The sequence below is a fragment of the Trichechus manatus genome, unplaced genomic scaffold (assembly GCF_000243295.1).
Source record: "Trichechus manatus latirostris isolate Lorelei unplaced genomic scaffold, TriManLat1.0 scaffold00257, whole genome shotgun sequence".
NCBI lineage: Eukaryota > Metazoa > Chordata > Mammalia > Sirenia > Trichechidae > Trichechus > Trichechus manatus.
This window is the reverse complement of record NW_004444193.1, coordinates 133374-152512: the sequence shown is the minus strand read 5'-3', so window position 1 is coordinate 152512 and position 19139 is coordinate 133374. Positions and strand designations below refer to the sequence as shown.

The 19139-nt window shown below is 38.2% G+C and overlaps 1 protein-coding gene across 6 annotated transcripts in view; it reads left to right on the top strand.

Moving 5' to 3' along the window:
- Positions 1-19139, top strand: part of LOC105756932 (rho GTPase-activating protein 24-like) — a 382387-nt gene that overhangs the window by 285591 nt on the left and 77657 nt on the right. Inside the window, exon 4 of one of the 6 annotated variants that reach the window (XM_023724706.1) lies at positions 13348-13976. The exons of the other annotated variants lie outside the window; for them this stretch is intronic. Coding sequence (XP_023580474.1) covers positions 13348-13406 — 59 coding nt within the window. The 3' untranslated portion in view covers positions 13407-13976. Of the gene's footprint in view, positions 1-13347; positions 13977-19139 lie in introns of those variants that run through there. 6 annotated transcript variants of the gene reach the window in all.

Here is a 19139-nt window from a genome sequence, read left to right as displayed (position 1 = left end):
TATTTTCTTTTCATCTTTTTCATTGTTGTTGATTTTGTATTTGCTGAGTCTTTACATTTCTCTTGTTTTTTATATTGATGTGTTGGATTGTTAGTTTCCTTTATGGTTACCTTAATATTTACCCTTATTTTTCTAAGTTTATACTTGTCTTTTATTTCTTTAACTTCTTGACTTCCTCTCCATATGAAAAATCTATTTCTACATTTTTTAGTCCCTTTTTTTTGTTTCACTATTATCATCTTTTACATATTGAAATCTCTGTTTCCCTATTTTCAGTGTTTTAGCTTTGATTTATTTTGTGACTTCCTTATCTGGATTGATATCTGGTTGCTCTGTCCTGTGTTCTAGGCTTGGGTTGTTATCTGATGTTACTGATTTTCTAACATAGGATTCCCTTTAGTATTTCTTGTAATTTTGGTTTGGTTTTTGCAAATTCCCTAAACTTTGGTTTATCTGCAAATGCCCTAATTTCACCATCATGTTTGAGAGATAGTTGTGCTGGATATATAATTCTTGACTGGCAATTCTTTTCCTTCAAGGCTTTAGGGTATGTCATCCCATTGCCTTCTTGCCTGCATGGTTTCTGCTTAGTAGTCTGAGTGTAGTCTTACTGACTCTCCTTTGTAGATGACTTTTCATTTATCCCTAGCCACTCTTAAAATTCTCTCTTCATCTTTGGTTTTGGCAAGTTTGATTATAATATGTCTTGTTGACTTTCTTTTGGAATCTACTTTATGTGGGGTTCAGTGAGCATCTTGGATAGATGTCTTGTCATGATATCAGGGAAGTTTTCTGCCAACAAATCTTCAGCAATTCTCTGTATTTTCTGTTATCCCGCCCTGTTCTGGTACTAGAATCACTCGTAAGTTATTCCTCTTGATAGAATCCCACATAATTCTTAGGGTTTCTTCATTTTTTTTTCAATCCTTTTATCTGATTTTTCCTCAAAGAAGTTGGTGTCAAGTGCTTTACCTTCAATCTCACTAATTCTGACTTCCATTGCCTTAATTCTGCTCCTATGACTTTCTATTGAGTTGTCTAATTCTGAAATTTTACTGTTAATCTTCTGGATTTGTGATTGCTGTCTCTCTATGGATTCTTACAGCCTGTTAAATTTGTCATTATGCTCTTCTCTAATCTTCTTAATTTCCTGTATTGCATTATCTGCATTTTACCTAATTTCCTTCCTGATGTCTTGAAGAGTTCTGTGTATTAATCTTTTGTATTCTGCCTCCGGTAATTCTAAGAAATTTTTTTCCTTCGGAAAATTTGATTCTTTATTTTGGGAGCTTGCTGAAGCCGTCATGGTCTGTCTCTTTTTGTGATTTGATATTGACTGTTATTTCTGAGCCATTAATAAGTTATTATATTTATTTTATGTTTGCTTACTGCATCCTAGCTTCTTGTTTTGTTTTGTTTTGATATGCCCAAATAAACTGAAGCTCCAATGTCCTGCCACCAGGTGGCCAGAACTGCCACTAAGTACGTGAGCCCAGGAGTCCTGTTTGGATTCAGCTTAGGTGTCCAGGTAGTTGGCCACCAAGTGTGTGGTGCAGTTTCTCACCTACAGTCCTAGACAGGCAACCTTAGCAGCGGATTGCTACTATTGTGCCACCAGGACTCCGCTGCTAAGGTTGGCAGTTCAAACCCACCCAGTGGCTCTGTGGGAGAAAGACCTGGTGATCTGTTCCTGTAAAGATTACAGCCTCGAAAACCCTATGGGGCAGTTTTACTCTGTCACGTGAGCCTACTATGAGCGGGAATTGACTTGCCAGCACCCAACAACAACAACCTCAAGCTTAACTACCCAAGGTGCCTCAGTGAATAGTAAGAATTAAATTCTTTAATCCCACCTGCCCATAATGATTTCTAACAAAACTGTTAACAAAGCTTCTAGAAAGCTCTTTATCATATATTCTTGTATTACATACACACATGTGTATATATTGTTCATCCATATGTGTGCTATATATAGTTATAATTTATCTACATATACTATGTGTATAGGAGTTGTTTTATTTTTGTTTTTGCTTTAGTCTGAAATCTCCTTTGAAACTAAGGGCTAATCAATTGCAAATATGACATGAAAAAACAAGATTTTTAACAGAATTGAAGTCTTTGGGTCTTTTTTATATTACTCATATCACATTTGTGTGCATATTGTATTTCTATGTAAGTTTTAGCTATTATAAAAACCTACCTAAAAAAAAATACTGTAATTTAGGTTAATTTCTTGTAGATTTATTATTCCATGAAATGAATCACTTCTCTGAATAATACCATGATTTATAACATTGCCCTCCAATTTTTTCCTATTTTCCTACTTGTTATTCAAAAAGATGTCAGCCAAATTGGCAAATTTAAAGACTGCTGTCAGACCTGCCAAATTTTAGACTGGAGTGAACTTTTATGGCCAAGTGCTAAGCTTTTGGGAAATGTGGTTGAGAAAGGAATGTTGGCAGAACTTTAATGTATAGTGCTTGAAGAAAATGTAGTTTATCTCTTTGCTTCTCAAAATATGGTACAGTTGTCCTTGTGATAAAAAAAAATCCAAAAAAACAAAAAAACAAAAACTAAACAGAGTAATGAATGTAAGGAATGCCTTAATTTTCTTAGAAGAATAATTGATCAGAGGGAGAAAAAGAAGCACAATGAATCAAAGACAGAGACAGGCAAAAAGAGACAAGGGAGAATATACTCCATAAAGTGAGGAGGAACATCTTTCTTCTTCATAACTGTGTCCCTAACACCTATTGTTATTGTCGGTAAGTTCCATTGAGTCAGTTCCAACTCACAGCGACCCTATGTACAACAGAACAAAACACGGCCCAGTCCTGTGCCATTCTCATAATCTTTGTTATGCTTGAGCCCATTATAGCCGTGACTGTGTCAGTCAATCTCGTTAAAGGTTTCCTCTTTTTTGCTGACTCTCTACCAAGCAGATGTCCTTCTCCAGGGACTGGTCCCTCCTGATAACATGTCCAAAGTATGTGAGATGAATGCTTCCAAGGAGCATTCTGTCTGTACTTCTTCCAAGACAGATTTGTTCGTTCTTTTGGCAGTCCATGGTATATTCAGTATTCTTTGCCAACACCATAGTTCAAAGATATCAATTCTTCTTCGATTTTCCTTATTCATTGTCCAGCTTTCACATGCATATGAGGCAACTGAAAACACCATGGCTTGGGTTAGGCACACCTTAGTCCTTAAAGTGACATCTTTGCTTTTTAACACATTTAAGAGGTCTTTTGCAGAAGATTTGCCCAGTGCAATATGTCATTTGACTTCTTGACTGCTGCTTCTATGGGCGTTGATTGTGAATCCAAGTAAAAGGAATCCTTGACAACTTCAATCTTTTCTCCATTTATCACCGTGTTGCTTGTTGATCCTGTTGCGAGGATTTTTGTTTTCTTTATGTTGAGCTGTAATCCATACTGAAGGCTGTCTTTGATCTTAATCAGTAAGTGCTTCAAGTCCTCTTCACTTTCAGCAAGCAAGGTTGTGTCATCTGCATAATGCAGATTGCGAATGAGTCTTCCTCCAGTCCTGATGCCTGTTCTTCTTCATGTAGTTCAGCTTCTCGGATTATTTGCTCAGCATACAGGTTGAATAAGTATGGTAAAAGGATACAACCCTGATGCACACCTTTCCTGACTTTAAACCATGCTGTATCCCCTTGTTCTGTTCGAATGACAGTCTCTAGTACAATATAACACAGGGTGCTGAGTAAATATTTATTAAAGTATATATATATATATATGTTTACTAGGTTCATGGAAGAATCTCAATCATATAAAAAAAGTTTTTGTTGGTAATAACTGACCTCAACTTTCCTATATTGAACTCCTATTTCCTGCTGGGTGGGATCTTCCTTCCCCTGGGGAAGAAAACATCTTTTTTATGGCTCTCATGGCTGAAGTTAAGATGAAACCCCTCCCGTACTTCCCTTTCCTACTTCTCTGCCTTCACTTCTAGTGATGAGACCAAAAGAAAGGAGGTAAAGATCTTCCCGTACGGAAGATACTGCTGGGGTAACCCCTTACTGTTAGCTAGTCACTATGTTCTTCTCCAGATACTGGCTGTCTCATGTAGTTTTGGATTTTCAATGTCCCTGGAAATGGAAATCCACTTAAAATGGTAAGGTCCAGTTCTCCCACCTTGAAGATAGTCCTGTTGGATGGGACACCAACAAAAGGCCTCAAAGGTCAGCTTCTTTCTTCTTTGTGCTTATCCAGCTACCAGATAACTCCTGTGTGTCCTTATTTTTGTAGTTGTTAGCTGCCATCAAGTCAGCCCCTGACTCATGATGACCTCATGCACAACAGAACATAATGCTGCCCGATCCTATACCATCCCATGATGGGTTGCAGCTTTGACTCTTGTGATCCATAGGGTTTTCACTGGCTGATATTTCAGAAGTAGATCACCAAGCCTTTCTTCCTTATCCATCTTAGTGTGGAAGTTCCACTGAAACCTGTTAAGCATCATGGTAACACGCAGGTCTCCACTGATAGACAAGTGGTGGCTGCACATGAGGTACATTGGCCAGGGAGCGAAACCAGTCAAAACCAGGTCTCCTGCATGGAAGGCAAGAATTCTACCACCGAACCACCACTGCTCCATCTCCTGTACCTGGCCTGACAAATAAGGACAATACAGAGAGTTTTGCACAAATTCCCTCCCTCAAGCCCACTGTCTTGCCCTCTTCTCCATGGAGCATCAACTTTAGCACCCAGCAGATTCGGAGACCATCATGAGTCCCCAACTTAGAGGAGGGGTGGATGACAGTTCTACATACTTTAAAATATACAAACAAGTCTCTTCCCTGACTTGTTCTGGTGGTTGGGAGAATCTCTTTATCCTCCCCCTCAAAAAATAGTGTCTTTATCTTGAAAACTGTTTTTTCCAAGTGGCACTTCCTCTTTTCTAGTCTTCTCCTTATAATAGTCAGGGAAAAAGAATTGGAGTTTGTGTGCCTTCTCTAAAATGCTTTCAAGTAAGTCCAGCAAGGAACTGACTGGACCAACTTTCACTGGTTTTTTCAATTTAGAATGTGAATTTTTAGCACCTTTTCTTCCAGTTTGGCCCTTAGAAGCAATTTCACTACAATGGGGAGAAAACTTTTTATATATATCTATCTATAATTTTATGTAGGATTCCCAGGAAACACATTCTAATGGAGAGTTATATTAGAAGGTTTGTTAGGGAGTGGTTTCTGGAGATCTGTAAGGAAGAGAAGAAGGCAGGATTGGGCAGAGGGAGAAACTGACCCACAACACCATTGAAGTGGAGGCCTTGGCTGATCCCATGAAGAGCTCTGGAGCTTGGATGCCCGTCAGAGCTGTTCCAAATTGAGATAAGAGTGCTGAACCTTTGTTTCCTGGCATCACCTACTAGCTGATAGGGAGCTGAGGAAAACGTAGACTTGGGAAGGCAGTTCCCAACTGCAGTGGAAAATAATTCCCTGTGAAGGACTCCATAACACATCAGCAACCAATATGCCCACCCTCCAGCGATCTTGACAGAGCACCACAGTGTCCACTATAATATTTATAGTTATATCTGTACAGTCATGCGTCGCTTAACATCCGTGATACATTCTGTGAGATAGAACATTGTACGTTATTTGGATGTTGTGGAAACACCATGTTATACACAAGCAGTCCCTGGATTATGAACGAATTCTATTCCTAAATCTGTCTTTAAGTCGAATTTGTATGTAAGTAAGAACAGTTAGGTACGGTTGGTATCTAACATCAGTTAGTCAAATGTTTGTCTTAGTATATAATATATACCTTTCTATATATAAATAACATTAAAGAAACACTTCCAGATACACTAAAATGTCTTTAATACACATGTTAAAACATAATAGAGTAATAATAATAAAAAATTTGGTGCATGTCACAAAGTAGCCCCCCTTTGTTATTATGAACCATTGTATGTACCTCAAATTTTTAATATAATAGGCTTTATGGGTGTTGGGACCACTGACATATATGTGGTCAGGTGTTTCCCAAATGGGTGTTATGCGGCACATAACTGTATTTATTTTTCTGTATCCCAGGCAATGTTTCAGGCCCTTTACTTGTATCACTTCATGTAATTGTCACCACAACCCTATGAGGTAGGCACTATTATTATTTCCATTTCAGAGATGAAGAAAATCAGTCAGAGAGAAGTCATTTGATCAAGGCACTAGCTCATGAATATATATGAAAGTATGCATGTGTGTGTGTATATGTGTGTGTGTATTTATACATCACTGATTTACAGGTAAAGTTTCAGGAGGTCAAAATAAGACTACATATATTTTGACTTTAAAATGTACATGATTAGAGGCTGGAACCCAGTTTCTGAAAGTTATTTTTTTTTAACTGAAATGGATACACTCATACCTACTCAGCTCATTCATGACGGATGAGAGCTTTGGCACTTGAAGTAAGAATAGGCATTTTCCTGTTTGCAACGATTTATATGGTTAAGCCTATCATCCAAACAGGCACTGAATAAACGTGCACACAGATACGTCTTTTGAAAACACAGTCTAAGTTCACAACTATACCATCATGAAAAAGTGGAGAGAAAAACACACTGAAGTGGCCTTACTTACACGTGAATGAATATAGCAAAGGAGGAATCCGTACCTATGTTTTTCCTACAAAAAATGATTATAGGTGGGGGTTTCTTCATGACAAAACTCTTGCTGCTTAAATTGTTCTTAGCTTCTTCACAGATTTCCTCCGCACACTGGCAGGTACCACTCACTGTCTGTTGTTGGGTGCTGTCGCGTCTGCTCCGATTCATAGTGACCCTGTGTATAACAGAATGAAATGTTGCCTGGTTCTGAGCCATTCTCACAATTGTTGCTATGCTTGAGCCTGTTGCTGCAGTCACTCTGTCAATCCACCTCGTTGATGGTCATCCTCTTTTTTGCTGACTCTCTACTTTACCAAGCATGATATCCTTCTCCAGGGACTGGTCCCTCCTGATAACATGTCCAAAGTAATGGAGATGAGGTCTCACCATCTTTGCTTCCAAGGAGCATTCTGGCTGTACTTCCTACAAGACAGATTTGTTCATTTTTTTGACATTCTTCACCAACACCATAATTCAAATATGCCAAATCTTCCTTTTTTATTGTCTACCTTTCGCACGTATACAAGGCTATTGAAAATACTATGGCTTGGGTCAAGTTCACCTTCATTGTCAAAGTGGCATCTTTGCTTTTCAAGATTTTAGAGAGGTCTTTTGCAGCATATTTGTCCAGTGCAATGTCATTTGATTTCTTGACTGCTATTTCCATGGGCATGGATTGTTGATCCAGGAAGAATGAAATCCTTGACAACTTCAATTTATTATGATGTTGTTTATTGGTTCAGTTGGAAGTATTTTCATTTTCTTTATGTTCAGATGTAATCCATTCTGAAGGCTGTAGTTTTTTACCTTCATCAGTAAGTGCTTCGAGTCATCTTCAATTTTGGCAAGCAAGATTGTATCATCTGCATATCACAGGTTGTTAATGAGTCTTTCTCCAATCCTAATTACAGGTTCTTCTTCATGAAGTCCAGCTTCTTAGATTATTTGCTCAGCATACAGATTGAATAAGTATGGTGATAAGATACAACCCTGCCTCGCATTGTCTAGCCACCAACAAACACACCTGATATTAATCATATGTTGGAAATGAGTCTACCAACTTGGATAGGTATTCTTCAAGCAAAGACCCATTATGAGTTTCAAGGCAACTATCAATATTTCAGACCCTCAAAGCCCCATCTCAGCCCAGTACCCAAAATCAATAATAACTAGAACTTTGAGGTTTTCTCCTCCTCTTCCTTCCTCCAGGGGAAGAAAGAAGAAAACAACACAGAAAAAAGGCCATGAGGGAGGAAGAGGTAGCTATAGAAACATAAGAGACATTTTGAAGGGTAATCTAAAGTGATTTTCATCTACTTGAAAAAAAAAATTAAAAACCTCATTGCTATCAAGTTGATTCTGAATTATACTCTTCAAAAAAGGACAAGATGTTATTTACCCTACCTTTAGACATGACTGCATTAGTTTTTCCCAATACCCTGGAACAACTATTAGTTCTGTAAATTTCAATAATAAATGTTTCCATTCTAATTATTGTCCAGAAGGATTTTTTAGGAGCTAAGTGAAAAGTTAGAGGACATAGGTGCTTAGAAATTCTAATAAATGCTACAAGGATTTTTCTCCAGGGGGGAAAAAATGCATATACCTACCAAAATTGCAACAGTTTTGAAGGCTTTAGAGAGTCTCTGAAACTCATCCATTAACTCTAGGTTAAGAACCATAGTCTATTTTCAAGGACCACAGACTTTACTAACCTTTTATTTCTATCTATCTCTATATTTAGCTATTCTATCTTCCTGTTCTTCTGTTGGAGCCCTGGTGACATGGTGGTTAAGAGCTTGGCTGCTAACCAAAAGGTCAGCAGTTTGAATCCACCAGCCACTGCTTGGAAACTCCATGAGGCAGTTCTACTCTGTCCTATAGGATCACTATGAGTTGGAATCGACTTGATGGCGATGAATTTGGTTTATTTTTATTTTTTTGGTATGCTTCTATTTCATCTATATATGGAACATATATGTGTAAACGTGACACCTTTTTCTCTATTATTTTTAATTGTGTGATACACTATTGTCAATTTTAGACTTTTACCTCCCTGATTCAGTTGTTCTTTCTCCTAGTTTTATGACAGTGTAACTCCACAGCCAATTTCGTGCATTCACAAAAGAACTTTTCCTGGATAGAACATTTCATAGGTCTGCAGGCTGTAAAACTTTTAATTCACCAAAAGTTGAACCTACTTAGATGGTCATTGCATCTGTACTACATAATAGGCCAACTGAGAAATAACTATAATATCTGAGAGATATTAATGGGTGTCTCTGAGAAAGAGAAAAATTTGGCCAAGTTTCGAGTTTTTGAAATAATTGTGACATCAGCAATGAAAAGATGGGTTACCATCCCATGACTGTATTTGCATTTCCTTCTGGAATGAACAAATAATGTCACTGAATACATTAATTCATTATAATTTTAAAACACAAGCCAGTATTTGGCATCCATTGTACATGAAAATGTAGCAATTACCATCTGTTTTATATGAAAATGTAGGGATATTTTAATAGTGTTTTAGCATAAAACTTCGTCATTTTCTGGATCAATAGTTAAATGCATTACTAAGGCATTTGATTTTACAAAACTCCCTGTATCTTAACTTTTTCCTCTTTTCTGTGAGTGTTGTAGTTTAAAATCCACTTAATTATATTTGTTATCCCAAAGGCAGCTGTGACAATCTCTCCCCTCTCTCTTTTTTTTTTTTTTTTGCTTGCCTTGTGCCTAGGTCTGTGGGCAGCTTTGAAGCTTATAATTTCTTTCTTTCTTTTCTTTTCTTTTTTTGCTTAGTAGTTTTATTTAAACTTTGCAAATCATTTAGAGAATGTGTGTAGGAGTTATTTGTAGCATGAAAACATATTTCCATGCACACAACTAGTTCTGAACATGAATTAAATAAATGTATTCATGCAAATCATCATGTTTTAGCTACTCTGTATTCTTTTGTTTTAAAAAAATATTTGGGATATTTGTTTCAAAATTCCCTTCCTACTTAAATGAATTTGCTTTAAAATATACACTTGAAAGAGGCTGTTAAAATGGTACAAACATGATTTAAAAATGTTTTTGATCCCTTGAAATTCTGGCTGAGGACATTTCAACCAAAAGGCACTTGGGGCATTCATAAACCAATTAAAAGTGCAGTCTTATGATCATGCTTATGAGGAATGTCCTTATAAGGAATGTCTCTTACAGTATTTGTGGACATTCTGGTTCATACATCATCACTACATGCTAGATCAGGGGTCAGCAAGCTTTTTCTGTAAATGACCAGATAGAGCTTGTGGGCCATAAGCTCTGCCTTGACTTCTCAACACTGCTATTGTAGCATAAACAAATAGGCATGGCTCTGTTCCAATAAAACTTTATTTATAGACACACAGATATAAATTTTATGTAATTTTTAAAGAACAAGAAATACTATTTTTTTCCAATGTTTTGAAAGTGTAAAACTAGACAGTGGGCCAGTTTGTGACTCCTGTGCTAGATACAAAAGCAAACCTATGAAAAGGAGGTTGAAGATACTAATATAAACCACTAATCCCTACTGGTGCCATCAGAGCCAGAATTAGAACTCTGAGACAGCCTGGCTCCCCAGGCCATGGCATCCCCACTGCCTCAAAATCACGATTCAGGATCTATTTGCCAAGATTTTTATTTAGAAGCTTCATCCCTGAATATCTTTTTGTTTGTTTTTACAATCCTGATGAACTTATATATTATTAGTGAACAAACTGAAATCTTCTCTTTCAAATTCTGCATTAGTTCATTCAGAACTCTAGATTCTGACCAGAGCTGAAATCTATTACATGACTTTTTAAGATATAAACACCATTAATAGGAGAGTCCCCACATGTCTGTCAGTTTGTTGTACTGTGGTGGCTTGTGTGTTGCTGTGATGCTTGAAGCTATGCCACTGGTATTTTGAATACCAGCAGGGTCACTCATTGCGGACAAGTTTTAGCTGAGTTTCCAGAATAAGACAGACTAGGAAGTCTACTTCCTGGCAGTCTACTTCTGAAAAAATTTGCCAGTGAAAACCTTATGAATAGCAGCAGAACATTGTCTGATTTAGTGCTGGAAGATGAGCCCCTCAGGTTGGAAGACCCTCAGAATATGACTGGGGAAGTGCTGCCTCCTCAAAGTAGAGTCTAGTTTAATGACCTAGAGAGAGTTAAGCTTTCAGGACCTTCATTTGCTGATGTGGCATGAGTCAAAATGAGAAGAAACAACTGCAAACATCCATTAATAATAGGAACATAGAATGTACAAAGTATGAATCTAGAAAAATTGGAAATGGTCAAAAATGAAATGGAATGCATAAACGTCACGTAATATCATACACAAGTAACATTTTGCTGAAAATAATTAAAAAACTGTTGCAGCAGTACATTGACAGGGAACTACCAGAAATTCAAGCTGGATTCAGAAGAGGATGTGGAATGAGGGATATCATTGCTGATGTCAGATGGAGCTTGGTTAAAAGCGGAGAATACCAGAATGATGTTTACCTGTGTTTTATTGACTATGCAAAGGCATTCGACTGTATGGATTATAACAAATTATGGATAATATTGTGAAGAATGAGAATTCCAGAATACTTAATTGACTTATGCAGAACCTGTTCATAGACCAAGAAGAAGTAGTTCAAACAGAACAAGGGGATACTGCCTGGTTTAAAATCAGGAAAGCTGTGCGTCATTGCTGTATCTGTCCCCATACCTATTCAATCTGGATGCTGAGCAAATAATGCCAGAAGCTGGACTATATGAACAAGAATGTGGCATCTGAATTGGAGGAAGACTCATTAACAACTTGCAGTATGCAGGTGACACAACCTTGCTAGCTAAAAATGTGGAAGACTCGAAACACTTACTGATGAAGATCAAAGACTATAGCCTTCATTTTGGATTATATCTCAACATAAAGAAAACAAAAATCCTCACAACTGAATCAGTAAGCCACAAAATGATGAATGGAGAAGATACTGAAGTAGTCAAGAATTTAATTTTACTTGGATCCACAATAAATGCCCATGGAAGCAGCAGTCAAGAAATCAAACTACGTATTGCATTGGGCAAATCTGCTGCAAAAGACCTGTTTAAAATCTTGAAAAGCAAAGACGTCAGTTTGAGAACTAAGGTGCATCTGACCCAAGCAATGTATTTTCAGTTGCCTCATATGCATGCGGAAGCTGGACAATCGAGAAGGAAGACCAAAGAAGAATTGATGTCTTTGAATTATGGTGTTGGTGAAGAATATAGAATATACCATGGACTGCCAGAAGAATGAACTGTCTTGGATGAAGTACAGCCAGAATGCTTCTTAGAAGGGAGGATGGCAAGAATTCCTCTCACCCACTTTGGACATGTTATCAGGAGGGACCAGTCCCTGGAGAAGGACATCATACTTGAGTATGGAAGTAGAGGGTCATTGAAAAAGAGGAAAACTCTCAACAAGATGGATTGACACAGTGGATGCAACAATGGGCTTGAGCATAGCAAGGATTGTGAGGATGCCCCAGGACTGGGCAGTGTTTCCTTCTGTTATACATAGGGTCTCTATGAGTTGGAACTGACTCCAGGGCACCTAACAAAAACAACACTTAACCCATCAGTTTTCCCTTAATAAAAATATGAAATGTGCTTTCACAATTTCACAGCTGAAATTTATTGAGAGATTTGTCAGGCTCTGTACTGATATACATAAGGCTTTATGTATCATGGCTCATTTAATAGGATTACACTTTATAATAGATACTTTTCTCCCCATTGATAAATTGTGGTACAAAAAAGTTTAAGTAAGGAAGGCTTCACATCTATCTGAGCCCACACTACCACCACATAATACATCCTTCTTATATAAGAATATGGATAGGTTTTGTCTAGATCCCACAGAGACCACATATTCAAGAGTTAAGAGAAATGATGGTGATAGAAGAAGAACTGAGACTAAGGTTTTAAAGTTCTGCATTTCCTTCCTCTCTCTTCTCTCCTCCATTTTTCCTTCCTCTGTCCTTGTTGCTGACATTTCTGGTATTGTCTGTAGTCTCTTTCTTTTTCATTTGATTTGAAGCTCTGGAGAACAGAGATGGTACTTTCTATTTCTGCATCCCTAGTGCTTAGCAGGGAACAGTGGTGGTTCAAGTGGTAGAATTCTTCCCTTTCATGCAGAGACGTGGGTTTGATTCCGGGCCAATGCACCTCATGCACAGCCACCACCTGTCTGTCAGTGAGGGTCGCGTGTTGCTATGATGCTGAACAGGTTTCAGTGGAGCTTCGAGACTAAGATGGACTAGGAAGTAAGGTATGGTCATCTCCTTCAAAAAATCAGTTAATGAAAACTGTATGGATAACAACGGTCCAGTTTACAACCAATCACCGGAATGGTGCATGATCAGACAGCATTTCCTTGCCTTGTCCATGGGGTCACCATGAGTCAGAGCTGATTTGATGGCAACTCTAGGGTCCCTATGAGTCAGAATTGCAAGTGGGTTTGATTTTTTGGTTTTAACAACAAGAAGTGCCTACCAGAAGTGGCTATCACAGACATACTCAATGCATGCTTTGTTGAATTGATAAACTAAACCTCAGTTTTATTGTATATGGAATGATTGTGTTGAATTAGCAAAAATTTAGACACCTCCAGCTCTGAATTATTTAGCTGGATCATAACTCTTTTCTTTTTTTGCCTTAGGAAACTGGAGACTAGAGAAGTTCATTACCTTCATAGACTCCTTACTCTTCAAAACGTAATTTTCATTGCCTCACCCTCACCACAGTACGACAAGCAATAGTGTCTTTTACTACTTTGATTGTAGAAGCTGTTTATTAACAACATGTGTTATTTTGCCACTGGGCAGGAATAAATGTGATTGTTTTGCCCTCCTTGCTCTTTATGGCATGGTTTAATTATGCACTCTCGAGCTGTTTGCGTTTACCTGTCTTTTATTCAGTAATTGAAAAGGGCTTTGCAATCAAATCAAGCTAAGAAAATAGACAGTGAAGTGCTAAACAAATGTCAGCTGCTGCTATTATGAATAAAAGAGTTTCTCTGGGCAGTTTGTTTTCTGTGGTAGGGTTTCTTTGAGCTATGCTATTGCTAGGCAGAGAGTATGTTTGGGTGAGTGAATAGCTGATGGAGAGAACAGCCAATAGGTTAGAAGTGATATGAGAATAAGAAAGCCTAATCATATTTCAAAAGAAAAGGAATATATCAGAAGAAAGAAAATGAGTGTGCGGCATAGCAGCTGCTGGTAATTAGGGATGGGAGATAAGCTTGCAGCAAGGATAAAGCTGCCATATTGCTAAGCCCTGTGCAAACTCTCAGGGAAGCAGGGAAGGCCTTTTTCTCTTCTTTTCCTTTTTTTCTTCTTTTCTTTCTCTCTCTCCCTCCCTCCCTCCCTTCCTTCTCCCCTTCCTTCCTTCAATACAAAACTGAGCTGAAGTGATCCAACCTGTTTCAAAATTGAAAACTAAAATCCCCAGGGCCATCTGCAGCACAGTAATGCACCCCTGGGGCTGTCAAACTTCCTGATCTCAAAACGAATGTTAACTTCATTTGCGTATTATCTGGTGGCATCATTTGACACCGTTGATTTTTCAAATGCTGCCTTTCTTGAGCATCTTCACAGCCACACTGCATCAGGCCTCGAAAGGCTCAGGATGGTGTTCATTAGAAGTCCTGAGGGGTCCTGAATCTTACAGAAATACCTGGCCCCACCTGCTGAAATCCTTACTCCCTTACTAAGAAAATTGGCAACTTAAGGTAAAGCCCCCAAGGATTTATAAAACCCCAATTATATTTAGTTACTTTGCTAGGTACTGTTTACTTTAGGGGTGGGAGAATAGAGAAAGAATTGAAACTGTCCTGTTTCACCGTGACGAGGAAGGAGGGATAACTAAGGAAAGAATACTAGGAGCTGACGGTGACAAGGAAATGTGTCAACACCACCCTGGAAGCCAGTGTAGGAAAAAGGGAGAGAAGTATGGATTTCTCTGTCAGGGGGGTTGCAGGATTTGGGGTCAGACAAGACAAAAATTAAATGCCAGCTCTGCCACATGAGCTAGTTGCTTAGGCTCTGTAAACCACAGTTTCCTATGAAGTAGAATACCTGCTTTCTCATAGGTTGTGATGAGGATGGAAGGAAATACGAATATGAGGAACAGTCAACACTCTGACTGGCCCACTGTAAGGCCTACTCGAATGATGCCATGTTTTGGATCAATAGATTGAAAATGCCATATATCAATTATTTCTGGATTTGATACTGAATTTTCTTAGACAATGTTATAAACACAGCAGAAATTTAAGAAGTAAAAAGTCAATGCTACTAGACTAATCAAGGATGTCTTCCCAGAAGCCATGAGCCTTTAGCTGGAACTTAAATGAAACTAGGATTTTGACTAGCATACTATGAGGTTAAGAATTTCAGGCTGAAAAAAATCAGCAAAGGCATGAAGGAAGTTCAGAAAAGGACACGAATGGAGACTGCAAGTAAGAAAGGAGGATGTCTCAGGGACATTCACTGTAACTCCTGTGTGTGTGTGTCCTATTGATTCAGGCTGTCCTGGAGGGGTGACTGTTGACCATTCCTTTTACAGGGCCAGCTAGGGGGAGCCCATATTCTCAGGGAACTTAGGAATCATTCAGACACCAGGCTGCCCTCAGATAAGTAATCAGCTGATTTTGTGAAAATCCTCAGCTAAATGCTAATCAAATATTTCTATTTCAAACACAGAAGTAATCAACCTAAATTCAAACTGCTATATTACATTCACGTTGCATCGGCCAGCTACAAGGCATCATCAGCTTTAGTCAGTCACTGGACTGTCATTATGAAGTAACATTGGTTTACGGAGCATGTGATCTCATACAGTACTTTTTCCCATGAACTCCTCCTTGTCCAGCACTATTTTTAAAACAACGTGTTGTGTGTCTGTGACAAGAAAGGGAATAAGTAGAAAGTGTTAACGAGGAGAGGAGACTCTGCTGTTCTTCCAGAGCCTTCCTTTTATAGGCGGCAGACTGCTGGTTATTCATTACTGACTCCTTAAGCTCCATCCTACTTCTTAGACCTGAAGCAGAAATTCCGAGCTGCCTGTATGTACATCACGCCACGCTCTGTAACACTTACTCTTTTCATAAATTTTGAAAAGCTGAATGATTTAGCAACCAAAGTATTAACCAAGAACATGTGAAATAGAATTGGAGGCTGCCCTGAGAAAGAACAAATGTTTTGTGTCTAGCTACTCTTCCCTGAAAATTGACCTTGGATTTAAAATTCTCCTTAATTTTGTTCCTGGATTGGTTTTGCCTTTTTTTCTTTTCTTTTTTTTTTTTTAGTATTTTGTCTAAAGGCAATGGACTGAACATGTAGTCTTAGTGTTGCTGTTATTGGCTTTGCCCTGTTTTTTTTTTTTTTCCTCTAAGTCAGGGCTAATTTTTATTTGGGGAAATAAAAACCGGTCCGTTAAAAGCGTTAAATGCGTTAAATACCAATGTGACGTGTCTAGTCAGGGGCAGAAAGCCAAAGGGAACCCTTGATTCATCTTATCTGGTTGCCCAAGGCTTCTGCAGTGAATTACCAATTTGTCACTCAGGGCGTGGAGGAGCACAGAATACCAGGACAGGCAATTAAAGGCTTCTGGAAAACCATTAGCACAGGGGCATGACGTGATGTAGGGTTCATTTCTTCAGCACCGATCACATTGTCTTTCTCATGACTCATTATTATCCCATGTGTCCTTGCTTACAGGAATCACAGGTGAGATAATGACAGAACTGTGCTTGGGGCTGTTTGGTTCTAATCTAGGGGCTGTGATGTGTCATGTTGGGCTCCTTGACTGAAAGGCAAATATCTCATTCAGATATAATAGCGAGATGACTAATCCAAATCAATCGTCTTTTGAATAGTTAGTTTATTTTGCATTTTGTTTTTGATTATCCTCTCTTGCCCACAGACAACCTTACTACTAACTTAATTTTGTGGAAATTCCCCCAATTTTCTGATATCAAATATATAAAACTACCCATATCTACCATTTGGTCCTCTTTCCCTCTATTACAACAGAGGAACTGTCCCTTTCCCTTTCTAAAGCCAATGCTTCGTCTGTTTTGAATTCCATCCACTCACATCTTTTCAGGAACCATAATCTATTGGTTGTATTGTCTCCATCTTGTTATGAGGCCTTGTCCTCTATAATGGATTACTCCCATAGACTTATAAGGGTGGCCTGGAAACTGACATTTTTATTAAAAGAGCAGATTAATCTCATGCATGCTAAAGTTTTAAAAATATGAGTATACCTCCTATTCCTCTGGTTAAAAACAAAACAAATTAAAAAAAAAACAAAACAAAACACTTCTTGACCGCACTTCTCTCTTCCAGAACCTCATTTTTTTTTTTTTTTTTTTTTGCTTCTATTTGCAACAAAACTCCTTTATACTCTATAATGCACTATCTCCAAATCCTAATTTTGGCCCAGTCTGATTTTGCCTCACCACTCCACCACACTTTCTCTTATGCATGTCATTAATGACCTCTAACTTCCCCGAATCCAATGGTTAAATCTCATTCCTCATAATAATTGCCTAATCAGAATCATTTGACACAGTTAACCACTCACTCTTCCTTGTCACACATTCTACTCCTGGTTTTCAGGGCACCACACTTGCCTGGTTTTTTTTTCTACTTCTATTCTCTTGTTGGAGCCCTGGTGGTACAGTGGTTAACAGCTTGGCTGCTAACCAAAAGGTCAACAGTTCAAACCCACCAGCCGCTCCTTGGAAACCTTATGGGGCAGTTTTACTCTGACCTATAGGGTCACTAAGAATCGGAATCGACTCGACAGCAATGGTTTGTTTTTTTTTTTTCTTCTTGGTTGTATTGTCGGTCACGTTTTGTTTCTCTTTTCTCTCTAACCTCTTCGTGTTGGAGGGCCTTGGAGCTCAGCTCTTGAACCTATTTGCTTCTCTTTTTACACTCACTTTGCTTGTTTATCTCATTCAGTCTCGTGGCTTTAAATATGATCTAAATGTCAGTGACTCCAAGATCCCTCTTCTGAACTCAAGAGTCATACCTCCAACTCCCTTTTCAACATCTTTGTTTGGATGTCTAAAAAATATTACGAAACCAACATGTCCAAAACTAAACTTCTGAACTTTACTCCCCGAACCTTCCTCCCACAATATTTCTCATCTCCATTAAGGACAACTTTATTCTCCCAATTGCTTAGCTCGCAAACCTCAGAGTCATCATTAGTTTTTTTCTTTCTCTCACACAACTCATACAATCCTGTTGGCTTGAAAATATATCTAGCATCTGACTACTTCTCATCATCTCCCCTGGTATTCATGTTATCTTATCGTCTTTTACCTGGATGACTGTGGTGGCGTCCTAACTTGTCTTCATGCTCCTATGCTTGCCTCTTTATAGTCTCTTCTCAGTATATCAGCCAGAGTGAGCTTGTTTTTTTTTTGAAGCAGTGCAGTACTTACAGAACTAGTAGATGGGGGATATGGGACACTTGCTTCTGCTGTATCTCCTAGGCAAGTCCTCTAATCCCTGATGTATTCATTCCTCATCAGTGAAATGAGGATTACATCATGGAGGTACCAGATGAGACAATGTATGTAAATGACTACAAACTAGTGTTAAAACTAAAAAAGTGTGTGGTCTGTATAAATTAATCCCACTAGTCTACCACCCTATGTGTGTCCAATTTGTCCTCAACTCTCTCTCTTTAGGGGGCACCTCATTATTTCTAATATGTTGGAATCCAGTGGTAATTCTTAGTAATATCAGTCTCCATCATTTCTTCCCCTAGTTGATATGTGAAAATCATATTGTTGTGAAAGCACCCAGTGCAATCCTTCCTGGCAGCAAAGGTAGCAGCAATCACATCTACTGGGGTCCACAGGTTCACTGTTAAATGGGCTGAATAGAATGTAGTAACAAAATGAGTAGATTTAATATTTAGGTGCTAGGTCATATTGACTGAAGAGAGGGATTGTTTATGGCTCCGATCTGAACTTCTAGGATTTATAGAAAGAAGGAAACATAATCATGAAAAGAAATCCAGTTTTTACACAAATCATCCCATTCTTCTTCTGCTGAGTGTTTTCACACCAATTTGCTTTTATGTGCTAAGCACAATATTAGATCCTTCACCTGCGTTATTTTAATCTTTTCACCACTTTTATGAGTTAAATGTTGTGTTTTCACTTGATGGGGTGAAGTTCAAAAAGTTTCAGGAACTTTCCGAAGTCAGAAAACTAGTAAGTGTGTGATATGGTATTCAAACCCAGTTTTAGCTTACTTAACATGTGAGTTAGAAAATGATCAGAGAAATGACAGTTTTGTCCTCTAGTAAAAATATCTGTGAGGTCTTATTAGATCCCTGGAACATAATATCCATAATTAGCTATCAGTATATGTTAATGATGAACATTTTCTGTTAATTTTATATATTGTGTTGATAGGGAAC